This window comes from Melospiza melodia, chromosome 31 (assembly GCF_035770615.1).
Source record: "Melospiza melodia melodia isolate bMelMel2 chromosome 31, bMelMel2.pri, whole genome shotgun sequence".
Lineage (NCBI taxonomy): Eukaryota > Metazoa > Chordata > Aves > Passeriformes > Passerellidae > Melospiza > Melospiza melodia.
The window spans coordinates 2,967,690-2,987,532 of NC_086224.1; the positions used below are offsets into that span (position 1 = coordinate 2,967,690).

Here is a 19,843-nt window from a genome sequence, read left to right on the forward strand (position 1 = left end):
ATGACATAATTGTGTGTAGTTGAGGGGGCGTGGCCATTGATTAATATGGAAATTAGAGGGCGTGGCCACAGTGAGGATATGACCTTTAATTACTTTGTAAGCTAGAGGGCGGGGTCACTTGATATGCAAACTAGTGGAACTATATTTAAATAATATGGAAATAAGAGGTGTGGCCACTGCTATGAAAATTGAGAGCATGACCAAAATGCTGAAATTAACTTTAATTAATATGGAAATTAGGGGGCGTGGTCATTGAGTAGAATGAGAATCATGTGGTCACAATTTATGTGTGTTATGCAAATTAGGGGGCGTGGCCAGTGAAAGTATGGATCTTAGCAGGCGTGGTCAAGGAGGCATTATCTTAATTAATATTAAAATTGGGGGCGCGAACATTTGCTTTTATGGAAATTAGGGGGTGTGGCCATTATGCATATTGAAAATATGGGCGTGGTCACATAATGGGCGGGGTCATAAACAAATATGGAAATTAGAGGGTGTGGGCACAGGAATTATTCATTGTATGTAAATTTAGGGGCGTGGTCATTGGCTTATATGGAAAATGTGGGTGTGATCATTAACAAAACAAGAAATTGGAGGATTTATTCAAATAAGTCTTTAATTAATATGTAAATTAGGGGGTGTGGTCACTCTTTTTGGGGTGAGGGTCTCTAGATGGAGCGGCCCCAGAGGAGGGGGCTGCTCTCGCTGCTCGGGACCCCCCAGAACACCCCAAAACCCCCCAAAATCCATCCCAAAACTCCTCAGACACCCCAAATTTCTGCTGGGACACGCCAAGATGTCTCAACTCCCCCTCAGGACGCCCTAAAACCCCCCAGGATCCCCCAAAATTTCCTCTTGGGACCCCTCAAGACCCCCCCAAAATCCACTCAGGACAACCCAGAACCCCCAAAACCCCCCCAAAACCCCCAGAATCCCCCCATAGCCCCTCCAGGACCCCCCAAAAATCCACCCAACTCCCCCAAAATCCACCCGAGACCCCTCCAAAACCTCCGCGGGTCCCCTCAGAACCCCCCCAAAATCCCCCCCAGATCACCTCGGACATCCCCAAAACTGGCCCAAAACCTCCCCGTATCCCCTCAGAGCCCCCGAACCCACCCAAGAGCCCCCCAAAATCCCCCCCAGATCACCTCGGACATCCCCAAAACTGCCCCAAAACCCCCCCGGATCCAGAATCCCCCCAAAATCACCTCAAAACCCCCCCGGATCCCCCCCAAATTCCCCAGAACCCCCCCAAAATCACCTCAAAACCCTCCTGGATCCCCCCCCAGAACCCCCCAAAACCCCTCCGGGACCCCTCGAACCCCCCCAGACCCCTCTAAAAATCACACAGAGCCAAAGCTTGGGGCGCATCGCAGCTTTAATCCCGGTGCCACCAAGGCCACCACGTCTGTCCCCAAGCCTGTCCCCAGCTCCGGGGGGATTGTTCGGGGTGGGGTTTTTGGGGCGGGGGTCCCTAGACCGAGCGGGCCCGGAGCAGGGGGCTGCTCTCGCCGCTCGGGGCCGCCCCCAGGGCGCGCTGCAGCAGCCGCCGAACCGCGGGGACATTCGGGGACAGCCACGGCCGCGAGCGGGACACGGCAGGGGACACCGGCGACAGCGACGGCGACTTGGCCCGTCTGGGGGGGCGATGGGGGGGGACACGGGTCACCGCCTCGTCGGGGGTGTCCCCGATGTCCCCAACCCCCCATTGGAAGTGTCCCCGATGTCCCCAAGCCCGTAACAACACCATGAAGGCATAAAAAGTGTCCCCAACCCCAGAGAGAGTGTCCCCAACTCCACAGAGTGTCCCCAACCCCACGGTGTCACCTCCACCCCATAAAGAGTGTCCCTGATGTCCCCAACCCCATAAAAAGTGTCCCCAACCCCACAGAGTGTCCCCATCCTCATAGGGAGTGTCCTCAATGTCCCCAACCCCACAGAGAGTGTCCCCAACCCCACAGTGTCACCTCCACCCCATAGGGAGTGTCCCCGATGTCCCCAACCCCATAATAACCCCAAAAAGAGTGTCCCCAACCCCACAGAGTGTCCCCAACCCCATAGAGAGTGTCCCCAGCTCCAGTGTCCCCAACCCCACAGAGAGTGTCCCCAACCCCACGGTGTCATCGCCTCGCCAAGGGGTGTCCCCGATGTCCCCAACCCCATTGGGAGTGTCCCCTATGTCCCCAACCCCGTAACAACCCCATAAAGCCATCAAAAGTGTCCCCAACCCCACAGAGAGTGTCCCCAGCCCCGCTGGAAGTGTCCCCGATGTCCTCAACCCACAGAGTCACCTCCACCCCATAGGGAATGTCCCCAACCCCATAACAACCCCATAAAAAGTGTCCCAACCCCATAAAGCGTGTCCCCAACCCCACAGTGTTCCCAACCCCATAAAGAGTGTCCCCAATGTCCCCAACCCCATAAGGAGTGTCCCCAACCCCACAGTGTCACCTCCACCCCATTAAGAGTGTCCCCAATGTCCCCAACCCCATAATAACCCCAAAAAGAGTGTCCCCAACCCCACAGAGTGTCCCCAATCCCATAGAGAGTGTCCCCAGCTCCAGTGTCCCCAACCCCACGGTGTCATCGCCTCGCCAAGGGGTGTCCCCGATGTCCCCAACCCCATTGGGAGTGTCCCCGATGTCCCCAACCCCATCAAAAGTGTCCCCAACCCCACAGAGTGTCCCCAATGTCCCCAACCCTGTAACAACCCCATAAAGCCATAAAAAGTGTCCCCAACCCCACAGAGTGTCCCCAACCCCACGGTGTCACCTCCACCACATAAAGAGTGTCCCCAATGTCCCCAACCCCATAATAACCCCATCAAAAGTGTCCCCAACCCCACGGTGTTGTCACCTCCACCCATAATGTCCCCAATGTCTCCACTGTCCCCAATGTCCCCAGCTCCCCATGTCCCCAATGTCCTCTCACCCTGCTCCCCTCCCATGTGTTCCCGATGTCCCCAATCCCCCCGATGTCCCCGCTGTCCCCAATGTCCCCGCTGTCCCCAATGTCCCCGCTGTCCCCAATGTCCCCAATCCCCCCGATGTCCCGAATCCCCCCGATGTCCCCGCTGTCCCCGATGTCCCCAATGTCCCCACTGCCCCCAATGCTCCAGTGTTCCCAATCCCCCCAGTGTCCCCCCGATGCCCCCACTGTCCCCAATGTCCCCAGTGTCCCTGAGTCCCCCCAGTGTCCCCTCTGTCCCCTCACCTGTAGGTGCACGCGGCCGTGCCCAGGGCGGCCGCCACCAGCACGAGTGCCACGAACAGCGTGGTGTGACCGCTGGCCGGGCTGGCTCCTGGGGACAGGGACAGCCCGGTGCCACCAGGGGACCTTGGGGACATCCCCGGGGCCTGTCCCTGTGTCCCTGTGTCCCTGTCACCTCCCAGGGCAGGGACAGCCCGGTGCCACCAGGGGACCTTGGGGACATCCCTGGGACCCTGTGCCACCTCCCAGGACCAGGAACTGCCCAACCCCACCCAGGGGACACTGGGGACATCCCTGGGACCCAGTGCCACCTCTGACAGGACAGGAACCGCCCAACCCCACCCAGGGGACACCCAGGGGACCTTGGGGACCCTTTTCCCCCTGTCCCTGTCACGTCCCCGGACCAGGAACCGCCCAATCCCATTCAGGGGACACCCAGGGGACCTTGGGGACATCCCAGGACCCTGTGCCACGTACTGGGACCAGGAACCACCCATCAAGGGACACCCAGGGGACCTTGGGGACATTGGGGGACCCTGTGGTGGTGTCGCACCTCCCACGGCCACACGGGTGGTGGCCACGGCCGGGTGCCACCTCCTCCGAGGACAGGAACCACCCAGCCCCACCCAGGGGACATTGGGGACATCCCTGGGACCCAGTGCCACCTCCCAGGACCAGGAACACCCCAGCCCCACCTAGGGGACACTGGGGACATCCCAGGACCCAGTGCCACCTCCTCAGAGGACAGGAACCACCCAGCCCCACCCAGGGGACATTGGGGACATCCCCAAGCCCCAATGCCACCTCTGACAGGACAGAAACACCCAACCCCACCCAGGGGACACCCAGGGGACCTTGGGGACATCCCGCGGCGGCGTCGCACCTCCCACGGCCACGCGGGTGGAGGCCACGGCCAGGGACAGCTCTGCCCCTTCCAAGGGACATTGGGGACACCCCCAGGACCTGTCCCCGTCACTCCCTGGTGCAAAAACCACCCAGCCCCACCCAGGGGACACCCAGGGGACCTTGGGGACCCTTTTCCCCCTGTCCCTGTCATGTCCCCCGGACCAGGAACCGCCCAGCCCCATTCAGGGGACACCCAGGGGACCTTGGGGACATCGGGGACCCCCGCGGCGGCGTCGCACCTCCCACGGCCACGCGGGTGGAGGCCACGGCCAGCCCGTGTTGCCGTTGGCCAGGGACACGTTGAGGCAGAAGAGGCCGCTGCGGTTGAAGTCCTGGCGCAGCACGAGCTCGCAGCCCGGCGGCGACGGCGACACCGGCGAGCACGACTCGGCCTCGGCCGCGCGGCACTCGGCGTCCGCCACCACCGTGCACACCTCCGACGGCACCCTGAGGGCCGATCGGGGGGATTTGGGGTCGTTTTCGGGGGATTTGGGGCCGTTTTCGGGGGATTTTGGGTCGTTTTTGGGGGATTTGGGGCCATTTTCGGGGGATTTGGGGTCATTTTTGGGACCGTTTTTGGGGGCAGGTTTTGGGGGGGATTTGGAATAATTTTGGGGATTTGAGGCTATTTTCAGGCCATTTCTGGTGGTTTCAGGTCCGTCTTGGGGGATTTGGGGCCATTTTCGGGGATTTGGGGTCATCTTTGGGACCGTTTTGGGGAGTTCAGGGGGCAGTTTTGGGGGGTTTCGGGGCAGTTTTTGGGGGATTTGGAATAATTTTGGGGATTTGAGGCTACTTTCAGGCCATTTCTGGTGGTTTCAGGTCCGTTTTGGGGGATTTGGGGTCATTTTCGGGGATTTGGGGTCATCTTTGGGACCGTTTTGGGGAGTTCAGGGCAGTTTTGGGGGGTTTCGGGGCAGTTTTTGGGGGGATTTGGAATAATTTTGGGGATTTGAGGCTATTTTCAGGCCATTTCTGGTGGTTTCAGGTCCGTTTTGGGGGATTTGGGGTCATTTTGGGGGATTTGGGGCCATTTTGGGGGATTTGGGGCCATTTCTGGACCGTTTTTGGGGGCAGTTTTGGGGGCGATTTATGGGATTTTCAGACCGTTTTGAGGGGGATATGGGATCATTTGGGGCATTTGTAGCTGTTTTGAGGGGTTTTAGGGTCGTTATTGGGGATTTGGGCCGTTTTGGGGGCCATTTCGGGATAATTTTGGAGTTTGGGATAATTTCGAGCACGACTCGGCCTCGGCCGCGCGGCACTCGGCGTCCGCCACCACCGTGCACACCTCCGACGGCACCCTGAGGGCCGTTTTTGGGGGATTTCGGGTCGTTTCGGGGGATTTGGGGCCGTTTTGGGGGGATTTGGGGTCATTTTTGGGACCGTTTTTGGGGGCAGGTTTTGGGGGGGATTTGGAATAATTTCGGGGATTTGAGGCCATTTTCAGGCCATTTCTGGTGGTTTCAGGTCCGTTTTGGGGGATTTGGGGCCATTTTGGCGGATTTGGGGTCATCTTTGGGACCGTTTTGGGGAGTTCAGGGGCAGTTTTGGGGGTTTCGGGGCAGTTTTTGGGGGGATTTGGAATAATTTTGGGGATTTGAGGCTATTTTCAGGCCATTTCTGGTGGTTTCAGGTCCGTTTGGGGGATTTGGGGCCATTTTGGCGGATTTGGGGTCATCTTTGGGACCGTTTTGGGGAGTTCAGGGGCAGTTTTGGGGTGTTTCAGGGCAGTTTTTGGGGGATTTGGAATAATTTTGGGGATTTGAGGCTATTTTCAGGCCATTTCTGGTGGTTTCAGGTCCGTTTTGGGGCATTTGGGGTCATTTTGGGGGATTTGGGGTCATTTCTGGGACCGTTTGTAGGGGTTTTGGGGCAGTTTTTGGGGGATTTGGGATCGGTTTTGAGGACTTGGGGGGGTTTGGGGCCGTTGTTGTGGGTTTGGGGTCATTTTTGGGACCATTGGGGGCAGTTTTGGGACCATTTCTTGGGCTTTGGGGCAGTTTTTGGGGGGGATTTGGGGCCGTTTTCGGGCCATTTCTGGTGGTTTCGGGTCCGTTTTGGGGTCACTTTTGGGACAGTTTTTTGGGGGCAGTTTTGGGGAGATTTGGGGTCATTTTTGGGACCGTTTTTGCAGGTTAGGGGGCAGTTTTGGGGGGGGGGGGATTTGGGGTCATTTTTGGGACCGTTTTTGCAGGTTTGGGGGCAGTTTTGGGGGGGGGGATTTGGGGTCATTTTTGGGACCGTTTTTGGGGGGATTTGGGGTCATTTTTGCGGGGATTTGGGACCATTCTGAGGCTTTGGGGGTGGGTTTTGGGGAGCGTTTTGGGCGCCGTCCCCTGTGTCCCCACTCACCCTCCCTCGCACGTCACCGTCAGCTCCACGCTGCTGCCCCCGCCGCCCTCGGGCACCACCTGCACGATGGCCACGCTCTCGATGCCCTCTGGGGGGGTCACAGGGGGGGTCAGCAGGGTGGGGACCCCCCCAGAACCCCCCAAGACCCCCGGGGACCCCAGACTCACGGACGATGTCCAGCTGGGTGGCGAAGGTGCCGTAAGCGGTACAGGACACAGGGCACGTCCCCAACCGGCGCCTGGCGCTTCACCAGTGCCAGGGCTGGGCTGTGGTGCCAGGCGTGGCGCCAGATGTGGCACCAGATGTTGGCACCAGATGTGGCTCCAGACGTGGCAGCCGCCAGGGACACAGCGGCGGCTCCCGCGGTGGCATCTGCGGTGACAGCGAGCGTGGCCGCGGCGGTGGCATCGGGGGCCGATCCAGATGTGGCCGATCCAGATGTGGCCGATCCAGCTGTGGCAGCAGCTGTGACGTCACCCGCGCCTCCGGCTGTCGCCGCACCTGCAGGGACACACGGGAAACGCTGGGGGACAGCGGAACCCTTGGGGGACAATTCCCGACGTGTCCCCGCCCCCGGCCCTTGGGGACAATTCCCGACGTGTCCCCGCCCCCGGCCCTTGGGGACAATTCCCGACGTGTCCCCACCCCCGGCCCTTGGGGACAATTCCCGATGTGTCCCCACCCCCGGGCAGGGCCAGCACCCACCTGCAGCCGCCGTCGCTTCCACCGAGGGGACAGAGGGGACAGAGGGGACAGCGGTGGCCCCGGGCGCGGTGGCGGCAGTGGGGGACGCGGAGGAGGCGACGGGAGCGGCGCTGGCGGTGACAGCGGGGACCGAGAGCTCGGTGGCGGCGGGGTCGGTGGCGGAGGGGACGGAGGGCTCGGTGACAACGGGGACAGCGGGCTCGGTGACAGCGGGCTCGGTGACAACGGGGACAGCGGGCTCGGTGACAGCCGGGTCCGACGGTTCCGCTGCCGAGCCCCCCGTGGGCTCCGCCGGCTCCCCGGAGGCTGCGGGGGGAAAAGGGGCTGGGGTCACCCGGGGACCCCCAAATCCGGGCTGGGGTCACCTGGGGAGCCCCAAAATCCGGGTTGGGGTCACCTGGGGAGCCCCAAAATCCGGGTTAGGGTCACCCGGGGACCCCCAAATGCGGGCTGGGGTCACCTGGGGAGCCCCAAAATCCGGGTTGGGGTCACCTGGGGAGCCCCAAAATCCGGGTTGGGGTCACCTGGGGACCCCAAAATCCGGGCTGGGGTCACCCCGGGATCCCCAAATCCGGGCTGGGGTCACCCGGGGACCCCCAAAATCCGGGTTGGGGTCACCTGGGGACCCCAAAATCCGGGCTGGGGTCACCCCGGGATCCCCAAATCCGGGCTGGGGTCACCCGGGACCCCCCCAAATCCGGGCTGGGGTCACCTGGGGACCCCCAAATCCGGGCTGGGGTCACCCGGGGACCCCCTCAGAGTCCAGGCTGGGGTCACCTCTGGTTTGGGACCCCCCGATTCTGGGTTGGGGTCACCCAGGATCCCCCCAGAGTCAAGGCTGGGGTCACCTCTGGCATGGGACCCCCCCCCCCCCGGGACCGCTCGATTCTGGGCTGGGGTCACCTCTTGGTTTGGGACCCCCTGGGACCCCCCAGTTGCAGTGTCCGGGGTGCTCCGTGTCCCCTTAGGTGACACTGGGGGGACACACGGTGGGTTGGGGCGGTCTGGGGGCTCTGCGGGGCAGGGGGACACAAATTATCGGGTGGGGGGGACATTGGAGGGTGAAGGGACATTGGGGACACTCAGTCTGGTGTGGGGGGACATTGGGGACACAAATTATGGGGTGAGGGGACACTGGTGACACACGTTCTGCCATGGGGGGTGGCGCTGAGGGGCTGGGGGGACATTGGGGACACTCAGTCTAGGGCGGAGGGACATTGGGGACACTCAGTCTAGGGCGGAGGGACATTGGGGACACTCAGTCTAGGGTGGGGGGACATTGGGGACACTCGGTCTGGGGCGGAGGGACATTGGGGACACTCAGTACGGCTGGGGGGACATTGGGGACACTCAGTCTGGGGCAGGGGGCATTGGGGACACTCAGTACGGGGTGGGGGACATTGGGGACACTCAGTCTGGGGCAGGGGGACATTGGGGACACTCAGTACGGGGTGAGGGGACATTGGGGACACACAGTCTGGGGCGGGCGGACATTGGGGACACTCAGTACGGGGTGAGGGGACATTGGGGACACTCAGTCTGGCGTAGGGGGACATTGGGGACACTCAGTCTGGGGTGGGGGACATTGGGGACACTCGGTCTGGGGCGGAGGGACATTGGGGACACACAGTCTGGGGCGGGCGGACATTGGGGACACTCAGTACGGGGTGGGGGGACATTGGGGACACTCAGTCTGGGGCAGGGGGACATTGGGACACACAGTACGGGGTGGGGGGACATTGGGGACACTCAGTCTGGGGCGGAGGGACATTGGGGACACTCAGTGTGGGCTGGGGGGACATTGGGGACACTCAGTACGGCTGGGGGGACATTGGGGACACTCAGTACGGGGTGGGGGGACATTGGGGACACTCAGTACGGAGTGGGGGGGCATTGGGGACACTCAGTACGGGGTGGGGGGACATTGGGGACACTCAGTACGGCTGGGGGGACATTGGGGACACTCAGTCTGGGGCGGGGGCACACCGGTGTCACACACTGTAGGACTGGGATGGCTCCGGGGGGTTTGGCGACACCAGCGCCGGTGGCACCGAGCCCGTGACAACCCCGACCTGTCCCCCCGCCCCACGGTGACACCGAGCCCAGCCCGCCCGCCATTGCCCTCACCCGTGCTCTGTCCCCCCGCGGCGGGCGCGGCCGTGGTGGCCGCGGGCTCGGTGGCAGCCCCGGTGGTGGCCGCGGGCTCGGTGGCAGCCCCGGTGGTGGCCGCGGGCTCGGTGGCAGCCCCGGTGGTGGCCGCGGGGGCCGTGCTGGGCCCGCAGGGGCGGAGCGGGATGGCGGCCTGCAGCACCAGGCGCGCCGAGAAGGTGCCGGTGTCGCGGTAGGTGTGCGTGACGGTGGCGCTGCGGGTGATGAGGGTCCCGCTCTGGTCGCCGAAGTCCCACGAGAAGGACACGTCGGCGTCCCGCAGGTACCGGCTCGGGTCGTGCAGCCGCACCGCGAACGCCACCGCGCGGTTCCGCACGAAGGCACCGCCACCGGGCACCGCCACCGCGCCCGGGAGCTGCGACACCGCCACCGAGAGCGGCACCTGGTCTGGGGACAGCGGGGGGACGGTCGTGAGGGGGGCGACAGCGTGGGACAGCGAGGGGACAGCGGGGGGACAGCGGGGGGACAGCGAGGGGACGGCGTGGGGACAGCGAGGGGACAGCGAGGGGACAGCGAGGGGAACGGTGAGGGTGAGAGGACGGCTGGGACAGCGAGGTGACAGAGTAGGGACACGGTGACGGTGGGGGACAGCAAGGGGACACGGTGAGGGTATGGGGACAGTTGGGGACAGCCCAGGGACACAGTGAGGGTGGGGGGACAGTGCGGGGACAGCGAGGGGACAGCGTGTGGGGGGGGACAGAGTGGGGACAGCTGTGAGGGTGAGAGGACAGCTGGGGACAGCGAGGGGACATGGTGAAGGTATGGGGACAGGCTGGGGACAGCCCAGGGACATAGTGAGGGTGGGGGGACAGTGCAGGGACAGCGTGGGGACACAGTGAGGGTATGGGGACAGTTGGAGACATGGTGAAGGTGTGGGGACAGCAAGGGGACAGTGTGGGGACACAGTGAGGGTGAGAGGGCAGTTGTGGACATGGTGAGGGTATGGGGACAGTTGGGGACAGTGGAGGGACAGAGCACGGACAGCGTGAGGGTGGGGACAGCGAGGGGACAATGCGGGGACAAGGTGAGAATTGGGGGACAGTGCAGGGCTAGCGGGGGGACAAGGTGAAGGCGTGGGGACAGCGCGGGGACAATGCGGGGACACGGTGAGGGTAGGGGGACAGTTGGGGACAGTGCAGGGACACAGCGAGGGTGTGGGGACAGCGTGGGGATGGGCAGGGGAGTGGCTGGGAGATGGAGCGGTGGCGTGTGGTGTCACCTGTGCACGGTGTCACCTACGGCCAGTGTCACCTGCACTGTCATCTACAGCAGTGTCACATATAGTCAGTGTCAGCTGCACCTGGTGTCACCTCCAGCCTCAGCGCCCAGTGTCACCCACATCTAGTGTCACCTATAGCTCAAGCATCCAGTGTCACCTGCACCCAGTGTCACCTCCAGCCTCAGCACCCAGTGTCACTTGCACTGTCACCTACAGCCAGTGCCACCTGTGCCCAGTGTCACCTACAGCCCCAAAGCCCAGTGTCACAGTCCTGAAACCCAGCGCCACCCACACCCAATGTCACCGCACCCAGTGCCACCCACACCCAGTGCCACCCACACCCAGTGCCACCCACACCCACTGTCACCCATACCCAATGTCACCTGCACCCAATGTCACCTGCACCCAGTGCCACCCACGCCCAATGTCACCCGCACCCCCTCACCCACCACTCCCACCCCAAATCCCCCACCCTGTGCCCCCTATGTCACCCATCCCGTTGTCACCCCCCCGGGTGTCCCCCCGCTGTCACCCACCGGTGACACTGAACTGGCTGCTGCCGTGGCCGATGGGGACGAATTTCTGCCGTCCCCGGGCGTGGTACACGGTGACCTCCATGGTGTAGGAGCCGAGTGGCACCCCCTGGGTGTCCACGGTGAGCTGTGACACCGGCCCGTCCAGCACCTGCCAGTACCGCCCTGGGGACAACGGGGACAGTGGGGACAGTGCCACCATCAGGACAGTGCCACCTCCACGGTGAGCTGTGACACCGGCCCGTCCAGCACCTGCAGTACCGCCCCGGGGACAGTGGGGACAGTGCCACCACCGTGGGGACAGTGCCACCATAGCGGGGACACTGGCCTGTCCAGCACCTGCCAGTACCGCCCTGGGGACAATGGGGACAGTGCCACCAAAGTGGGGACAGTGCCACCATAGCAGAGACACCGGCCCGTCCAGCACCTGCCAGTACCGCCCTGGGGACAGTGGGGACAGTGCCACCATGGGGACAATGCCACCATAGCGGGGACACCGGCCCGTCCAGCACCTGCCAGTACTGCCCTGGGGACAATGGGGACAATGGGGACAGTGCCACCACCGTGGGGACAGTGCCACCATAGCGGGGACACTGGCCTGTCCAGCACCTGCCAGTACCGCCCTGGGGACAACGGGGACAGTGGGGACAGTGCCACCATCAGGACAGTGCCACCTCCACGGTGAGCTGTGACACCGGCCCGTCCAGCACCTGCCAGTACCGCCCTGGGGACAATGGGGACAACGGGGACAGTGGGGACAGTGCCACCACCATGGGGACAGTGCCACCATAGCGGGGACACCGGCCCGTCCAGCACCTGCCAGTACCGCCCTGGGGACAGTGGGGACAGTGCCACCAAAGTGGGGACAGTGCCACCATAGCAGAGACACCGGCCCGTCCAGCACCTGCCAGTACCGCCCCGGGGACAGTGGGGACAGTGCCACCACCGTGGGGACAGTGCCACCATAGCGGGGACACTGGCCTGTCCAGCACCTGCCAGTACCGCCCTGGGGACAATGGGGACAACGGGGACAGTGGGGACAGTGCCACCACCATGGGGACAGTGCCACCATAGCAGGGACACCGGCCCGTCCAGCACCTGCCAGTACCGCCCCGGGGACAGTGGGGACAGTGCCACCACCGTGGGGACAGTGCCACCATCAGGACAGCGCCATCACAGCAGGAACAGTGTCACCACAATGGGGACAGTGCCACCACCGTGGGGACAGTGCCACCATCAGGACAGTGCCATCACAGCAGGAACAGTGTCACCACAATGGGGACAGTGCCACCATCAGGACAGTGCCATCACAGCAGGAACAGCGTCACCACAATGGGGACAGTGCCACCATGGTGGGCTCAGCGCCACCACGGCAAAGTCGGCGTCGTGACATGAGCTTGGTGCCACCACAGCGGCGCCAGCGCCACCATGGCAAGGCTCAGTGCCACCACCACACGATGTCAGTGTCACCACGGCGGGCTCAGTGCCACCATGGCATTGTCAGCGCCCCCAGGGTGGGCTCGGTGCCACCTCAGCGGGCTCGGTGCCACCCCGGGGACAGTGGCGCCATCCTGGTGACAGCGGTGCCACCAGAGGGGTTCGGTGCCACCCCGGGGACAGCAGTGGCACCTCGGTGACAGCGGTGCCACCTCACTCACCCCAGGTCCACCAGACGTAGACGAACTTCCCGCGCCGGCCCCCGGGGCAGGGGGGGGTCCCGTCCGGGAAGGTCCCGGTGGCGTCCGGCTGCTCCGGGAACACCGGGTCCCCCCGTGTCACCTGCGTGCCTGCGGGGACACCGGGGACACCGGGGACATTGTGGGGACACACGGGGTAAAGGGGACACTGGGGTTTGGGGTGGTTTCAGGGATTTTGGGGTGGTTTCAGGTGATTTAAGGGTTGTTTTGGGGTGGTTTTGGGTGGTTTTGGAGGTTTAAGGGATTTTGGGGTGGTTTCAGGGTGGTTTTGGGGTGGTTTTGGAGGTTTAAGGGATTTTGGGGTGGTTTCAGGGTGGTTGGGGTCGGTTCGAGTTGGTTTTAGGATGGTTTTGGGCAGTTTTGGGTTGTTTCAGGGTGGTTTCAGGGTTGTTTCAGGGTTGTTTTTGGGCAGTTTCAGGGTGGTTTTTGGGTTAGTTATGGGCAGTTTCAGGGTTGTTTTTGGGGCAGTTTCAGGGTGGTTTCAGGCTGCTTTTGGGGTGGTTTTGGAGGTTTAAGGGATTTTGGGGTGGTTTCAGGGCGGTTTGGGGATAATTTCAGGGTGATTTTTGGGTTAGTTTTGGGTTGTTTCAGGGTGGTTTTGGGGTAGCTTCAGGGTGGTTTGGGGTTGGTTTGAGGTGGTTTCAGGATGGTTTTGGATAATTTCAGGGTGGGTTTTGGGTTAGTTATGGGCAGTTTCGGGGTGGTTTTTGGGGTTGTTTCAGGGTGGTTTCAGGGTTAGTTTATGGGCAGTTTCAGGGTTGTTTTTGGGGCAGTTTCAGGGTTGTTTCAGGGTGGTTTTTGGGGCAGTTTCGGGGTGGTTTTTGGGGTGGTTTCAGGGGCAGTTTCAGGGTGGTTTTTGGGTTAGTTATGGGCAGTTTCGGGGTGGTTTTTGGGGCAGTTTCAGGGTTGTTTTGGGGTTGTTTCAGGGTGGTTTTTGGGGCAGTTTCAGGGTTGTTTCGGGGTTGTTTCGGGGTGGTTTTTGGGCAGTTTCAGGGTGGTTTTGGGTTAGTTATGGGCAGTTTCAGGGTGTTTTTGGGGCAGTTTCAGGGTTGTTTCGGGGTTGTTTCAGGGTGGTTTTTGGGTTAGTTATGGGCAGTTTCAGGGTGGTTTTTGGGGCAGTTTCAGGGTTGTTTCGGGGCTCCCAGACCGTTGACAGTGCAGTTCTGCCCCCAGACCACGCGGCCGTCGGGCAGTGCCCGCTGGGTGCCCGGCAGGCGCAGCGCGATGGAGAACGTGGCCTGGGCGCCCGCCAGCGTCGGCGCGTCGTTGCTGATGTCGAAGGTGACATCGCCACCTGTGCGGGGACAATGGGAGGGGGGTCAGTGACACAGCCGGACCCCCTGGTGACACAGCCAGCCCAGGTAGGTGACATCACCACCTGCTTGGGGACAACACTGGGGGGGAGTCAGTGACACAGCCAGACCAGGTGAGTGACATGGCCAGACCTCCCCAGTGACATGGCCACCTGCTTGGGGACACCATCAGGGTGAGGCTCAGCGACATGGCCAGCCTGGACAGGTGACATGATTGGTCTGGGTGGGTGACATCGTCACCTGCTTGGGGACACCATGGAGGTGGGGGTCAGTAACACGGCCAGACCCCCCTGGTGACACAGCCACTATGGGCAGGTGACATGGCTGTCCCGGGTGGGTGACACAGCCAGCCCAAGTGGGTGACATGGCCAGATCCCCCCCAGTGACACAGCCAGCCCAGGTAGGTGACATCACCACCTGCTTAGGGACACCTTGGGTGGGGCTCAGTGACACAGCCAGACCCCCCTGGTGACACAGCCATTCCGGGTAGGTGACAACGCCACCTGTGCGGGACACCATCAGGGTGGGAGGGGGGGGGGGTCAGTGACACGGCCAGCCCGTGTGGGTGACACGGCTGGTCCGGGTGGGTGACACGGTCACCCGGGCAGGTGACCCAGCTGTCCCGGGTGGGTGACACGGCTGGTCCGGGTGGGTGACACGGCTGGTCCGGGTGGGTGACACGGTCACCCGGGCAGGTGACCCGGCTGGTCCGGGTGGGTGACACGGTCACCCGGGCAGGTGACACGGCTGGTCCGGGTGGGTGACACGGTCACCGCGGGCAGGTGACCCGGCCGTCCCGGGGGTGGCACTCACCTGTCCAGCAGTCGCGGCTGTCGCGCTGCCAGGGCGGGTACAGCGCCGAGTCCCAGGCTCCGAAGGGCCCCGGCCGCCCCTGCCCGCCCCAGGCCGGGCCCCGCCCGCGGCTGCGGCCCCGCCCGGCGGCTCCTGCGGGGACAGCGACGGCGACACCCCGCTCAGCGACAGCGCCACGCGGGGCACACGCGGCGCCGCTCTCGGGGGGCTCTCGGGTCCCACATGCCCCACATGTCCCCTGTTTTGGGGGCTTGTCGTGTCCCCCGTGTCTCCATTCTCAGGGGGATCAGATGGTCCCACGTGTGCCCCCCGTGTCCCCCCATTTTCGGGGGGCTGTCAGGTCCATGTGTCCCTCCATGTCCCCATTTTCAGGGCTTTGTCGTGTCCCCCCCAATGTCCCCCATTTTCTGGATTGTCACGTCCCCAACACATCCCCAACACGTCCCTTACGCTCAGGGGGATGAAGGGTCCCACATGCGCCCCCATGTCCCCCATTTTTGGGGGGCTATAATGTCCCCAACATGTCCCTTATGCTCAGGGGGATGAAGGGTTCCATGTGTCCCCATTTTCGGGGTTTGTCGTGTCCCCCCGTGTCCCCCATTTTTGTGGGTTGTCACGTCTCCAACACGTCCCTTATGCTCAGTAGGACGAAGGGTGCCACGTGTCCCCCATGTCCCCCATTTTTGTGGGTTGTCATGTCTCCCATGTCCCCAGCATGTCCCTTACGCTCAGGGGGATGAAGGGTCCCACGTGTCCCCGTTTTCGGGGTTTGTCGTGTCCCCCCGTGTCCCCCATTTTGGGGAACGTCATGTCCCCAACATGTCCTTTATGCTCAGGGGGATGAAGGGTCCCACATGTCCCTCCATGTCCCCATTTTCAGGGGTTTGTCGTGTCCCTCCGTGTCCCCATTTTCGGTGGCTGTCATGTCCCCTGTGTCCCCATTTTCGGGGTTTGTCATGTCCCCCCCCGTGTCCCCCATTTTTGGGGGGCTGCTGGGTCCCACACGCCCCCCACTCCCAGGACATTTCCAGGTCCTCACGTGTCCCCAACTCTCAGGAGTCAGTGAGGTCCCCATGTCCCCAGTGTCCTCAATGTCCCCCACTCCCAGGACATTGCCACATCCCCCATGTCCCCCATGTCCCCACTCTCAGGACGCTCCCAGGTCTCCCTTGTCCCCAACTCTCGGCGGTCAGTGAGGTCCCCAATGTCCCCAATGTCCTCCACTCTCAGGACATTGCCACATCCCCAATGTCCCCCGTTTCCCCACTCTCAGGTCCCCAAAAATGTCCCCCCATGTCCCCAACTCTTGGCGGTCAGTGAGGTCCCCAATGTCCCCCACTCCCAGGACACTGCCAGGCCCCTCATGTCCCCCATGTCCCCAACTCGCAGGGGTCTGACATGTCCCCAATGTCCCCCACTCCCAGGACACTGTCACATGCCCCATGTCCCCCAATTTCCCCACTGCCACATCCCCTGTGTCCCCAACTCTTGGGGGTCTGTGAGTTCCCCCTTGTCCCACCACTTTCAGGACACTCCCAGGTCCCCCCCATGTCCCCAAGTCCCAGGGGTCACTGAGGTCCCCAATGTCCCCCACTCTCAGGACACTGCCAGGTCCCCCGTGTCCCCAATTATTGGGCGTTTGACAAGTCCCCAACGTCCCCCATGTCCCCAACTCTCAGGACACTGCCAGGTCCCCCGTGTCCCCAAGTCCCAGGGGTCCCCAATGTCCCCCATGTCCCCAATTCTCAGGACACTGCCAGGTCCCCGTGTCCCCAATTCTTGGGCGTTTGACAAGTCCCAACGTCCCCCATGTCCCCAACTCTCAGGACCTCAATGTCCCCAATGTCCCCCCCATAAGCCCCGAGTGTCTCCCCTTTGCCACCCCCTCCCCTGGGGTGTCCCCCCGACCCTGGGGGGACCCGGGGGGGACCCGGGGGGGTCCCGGGGGGGACTCGGGGCCCTCGTGACGGAGCTCGGGCCGAGCCACGCGCGGCCAAAGCCGTCACATGGCCCCAAAGCCGCTGCATGTGACGCTCAGCTGAGCCGGGGGGACGGGACGACGGGACGGGATGGAACGGGGACACCCCGGGGTAGGGGGGCTGCAGGGCCCCCCTGTCCCCCCAGTCTTGGGGGGCTGCAGGGTCCCCCCAGGGTCGGGGGGCTGCCAGGTCACCCCAATGTTCAGGGGGCTGCAAAGTCCCCTGTGACCCCCCAGTGTCGGACCCCAAAATCACCCCCAGAGACCCCAAATCCACCCCTAGAGACCCCGAAACCAGCCCTAGAGACCCCAAATCCACCCTAGAGACCCCGAAACCACTCCGGGAACCCCAAAACACCCCTAGAGACCCCAAAACCAGCCCTAGAGACCCCAAAACCACCCCTAGAGACCCCAAATCCACCCTAGAGACCCCAAAACCACCCCTAGAGACCCAAAACCACCCCTAGAGACCCAAATCCACCCCTAGAGACCCCAAAAACAGCCCTAGAGACCCCAAATCCACCCCCAGAGACCCCAAATCCACCCCCAGAGACCCCAAACCACCCCTAGAGACCCCAAATCCACCCTAGAGACCCCAAATCCACCCCTAGAGACCCAAAACCACCCCTAGAGACCCCAAATCCACCCCTAGAGACCCCAAAACCAGCCCTAGAGACCCAAATCCACCCCTAGAGACCCCAAAACCACCCCCAGAGACCCCAAAACCACCCCCAAAGACCCCAAATCCACCCCTAGAGACCCCAAAACACCCCCAGAGACCCCACAACCACCCCCAGAGACCCAAAACCACCCCTAAGGACCCCAAACCACCCAAAGGGGAATATTGGGGTACAACCCAACTCAGTGAAGGATTTCCCTTTCAGGGTGGGCTCTGCACCCCAAAACCCCACAGGATGAAGCCCCCCCCACCCCCAAAAAACCCCAATTTATGCCTGTAACCCTAAACCCAAATGGGAATTATCGGGGTACACCCCAGCTCCATAAAGGATTGCTCTTTAAGGAGGGGATCTGCACCCCAAACCCCAAAAGATGGAACTCTTGACACCCCCTGCACCCCAAAAAAACCCCAATTTATGCCTCTAACCTGAACCCACAACCAGCCCCAGGGACCCCAAAACCACCCCCAGAGACCCCACAACCACCCCAAAGGGGAATATTGGGGTACAACCCAACTCCGTGAAGGATTTCCCACTAAGGGTGGGCTCTGCACCCCAAAACCCCACAGGATGACGCCCTCCACACCCCAAAGAAAACCCGTTTATGCCACCAACCTTAACTCAAAACCACACCCAGAGGGGAATATCGGGGTGCAACCCAACTCCATGAAGGATTTCCCTTTCAGGGTGGGCTCTGCACCCCAAAACCCCAAAGGATGGAACTCTCGACACCCCCTGCACCCCAAAAAACCCCAATTCATGGCCTCTGTCCCGAACCCAAAACCACCCCAAAGGGGGAATATCGGGGTACGACTCAACTCCATGAAGGATTTCCCTTTCAGGTGGGCTCTGCACCCCAAAACCCCACAGATGAAGCCCCCCACACCCAAAACCCCAAAGGATGGAACTCTCGACACACCTGCACCCCAAAAACCCAATTCATGCCTCTAACACGAACCCAAAACCACCCCAAAGTGGAAATATCGGGGTACGACTCAACTCCATGAAGGATTTCCCTTCAGGGTGGGCTCTGCACCCCAAAACCCACAGGATGAAGCCCCCCACACCCCAAAACCCACAGGATGAAGCCCCTGACGCCCCCCGCACCCCAAAACCCCAAAGGATGGAACTCTCGACACCCCCTGCACCCCAAAAAACCCCAATTCATGCCTCTAACACGAACCCAAAACCACCCCAAAGTGGGAATATCGGGGTACGACTCAACTCCATGAAGGATTTCCCTTTCAGGGTGGGCTCTGCACCCAAAACCCCACAGGATGAAGCCCCCCACACCCCAAAACCCAAAGGATGGAACTCTCGACACACCTGCACCCCAAAAAACCCCAATTCATGCCTCTAACCCGAACCCAAAACCAGCCCAAAGGGGGAATATCGGGTACAACCCAACTCAGTGAAGGATTTCCCTTTCAGGGTGGGCTCTGCACCCCAAAACCCCACAGGATGAAGCCCCCCACACCCCAAAACCCCACAGGATGAAGCCCCTGACGCCCCCCGCACCCCAAAACCCCAAAGGATGGAACTCTCGACACCCCCTGCACCCCAAAAAGCCTCAATTCATGCCTCTAACACGAACCCAAAACCACCCCAAAGTGGGAATATCGGGGTACGACTCAACTCCATGAAGGATTTCCCTTTCAGGGTGGGCTCTGCACCCCAAAACCCCACAGGATGAAGCCCCCCACACCCCAAAACCCCACAGGATGGAGCCCTGACGCCCCCGCACCCCAAAACCCCAAAGGATGGAGCTCCTGACGCCCCCCGCACCCCAAAAGATGGAACTCTCGACACCCCCTGCACCCAAAAAACCCCAATTCATGCCTCTGTCCCGAACCCAAAACCAGCCCAAAGCGGGAATATCGGGGTACAACCCAACTCAGTGAAGGATTTCCCTTTCAGGGTGGGCTCTGCACCCCAAAACCCCAAAGGATGGAACTCTCGACACCCCCCGCACCCCAAAACCCCCCGACTCACTCCTCTGAGCCTGAGCCAGGATCAGCAGCGCCCCCAGCACGGCGATGGCCCCGAGCCCCCTCATGGTCCCCGCTCGTGTCGCGCTCCTCGCTCCGCTCGGCCGGGGCAGAGGCGCCGCCAGCGGCGACAGCGACAGAAAAAGGGGGCGCTCATTTGCATAGCCCCACCCACCGCACCGTAAGGGGGCGGTGCTCATTTGCATAACCCCGCCCGCCGCGCCGGAGGGAGCCATAGCTCATTTGCATAACCCCGCCCGCGGCCCCGAAATGGTGCTCT

General features: G+C 62.2%; 1 protein-coding gene across 1 annotated transcript; it reads right to left on the reverse strand.

The window, feature by feature from the left end:
* Positions 1–1,360: 1,360 nt before the first annotated feature.
* Positions 1,361–19,631, reverse strand: LOC134431264 (melanocyte protein PMEL-like). The gene is given in 16 exon segments (XM_063179246.1): positions 1,361–1,637; positions 3,214–3,301; positions 4,356–4,392; positions 4,395–4,563; positions 6,472–6,559; positions 6,639–6,672; positions 6,674–6,729; positions 6,732–6,781; positions 6,783–6,972; positions 7,177–7,482; positions 9,304–9,732; positions 11,101–11,262; positions 12,756–12,884; positions 13,942–14,088; positions 14,921–15,052; positions 19,568–19,631. Coding segments are annotated over 16 exon segments (2,244 nt in total). The 3' UTR covers positions 1,361–1,474.
* Between the last annotated feature and the right edge of the window lie 212 nt (positions 19,632–19,843).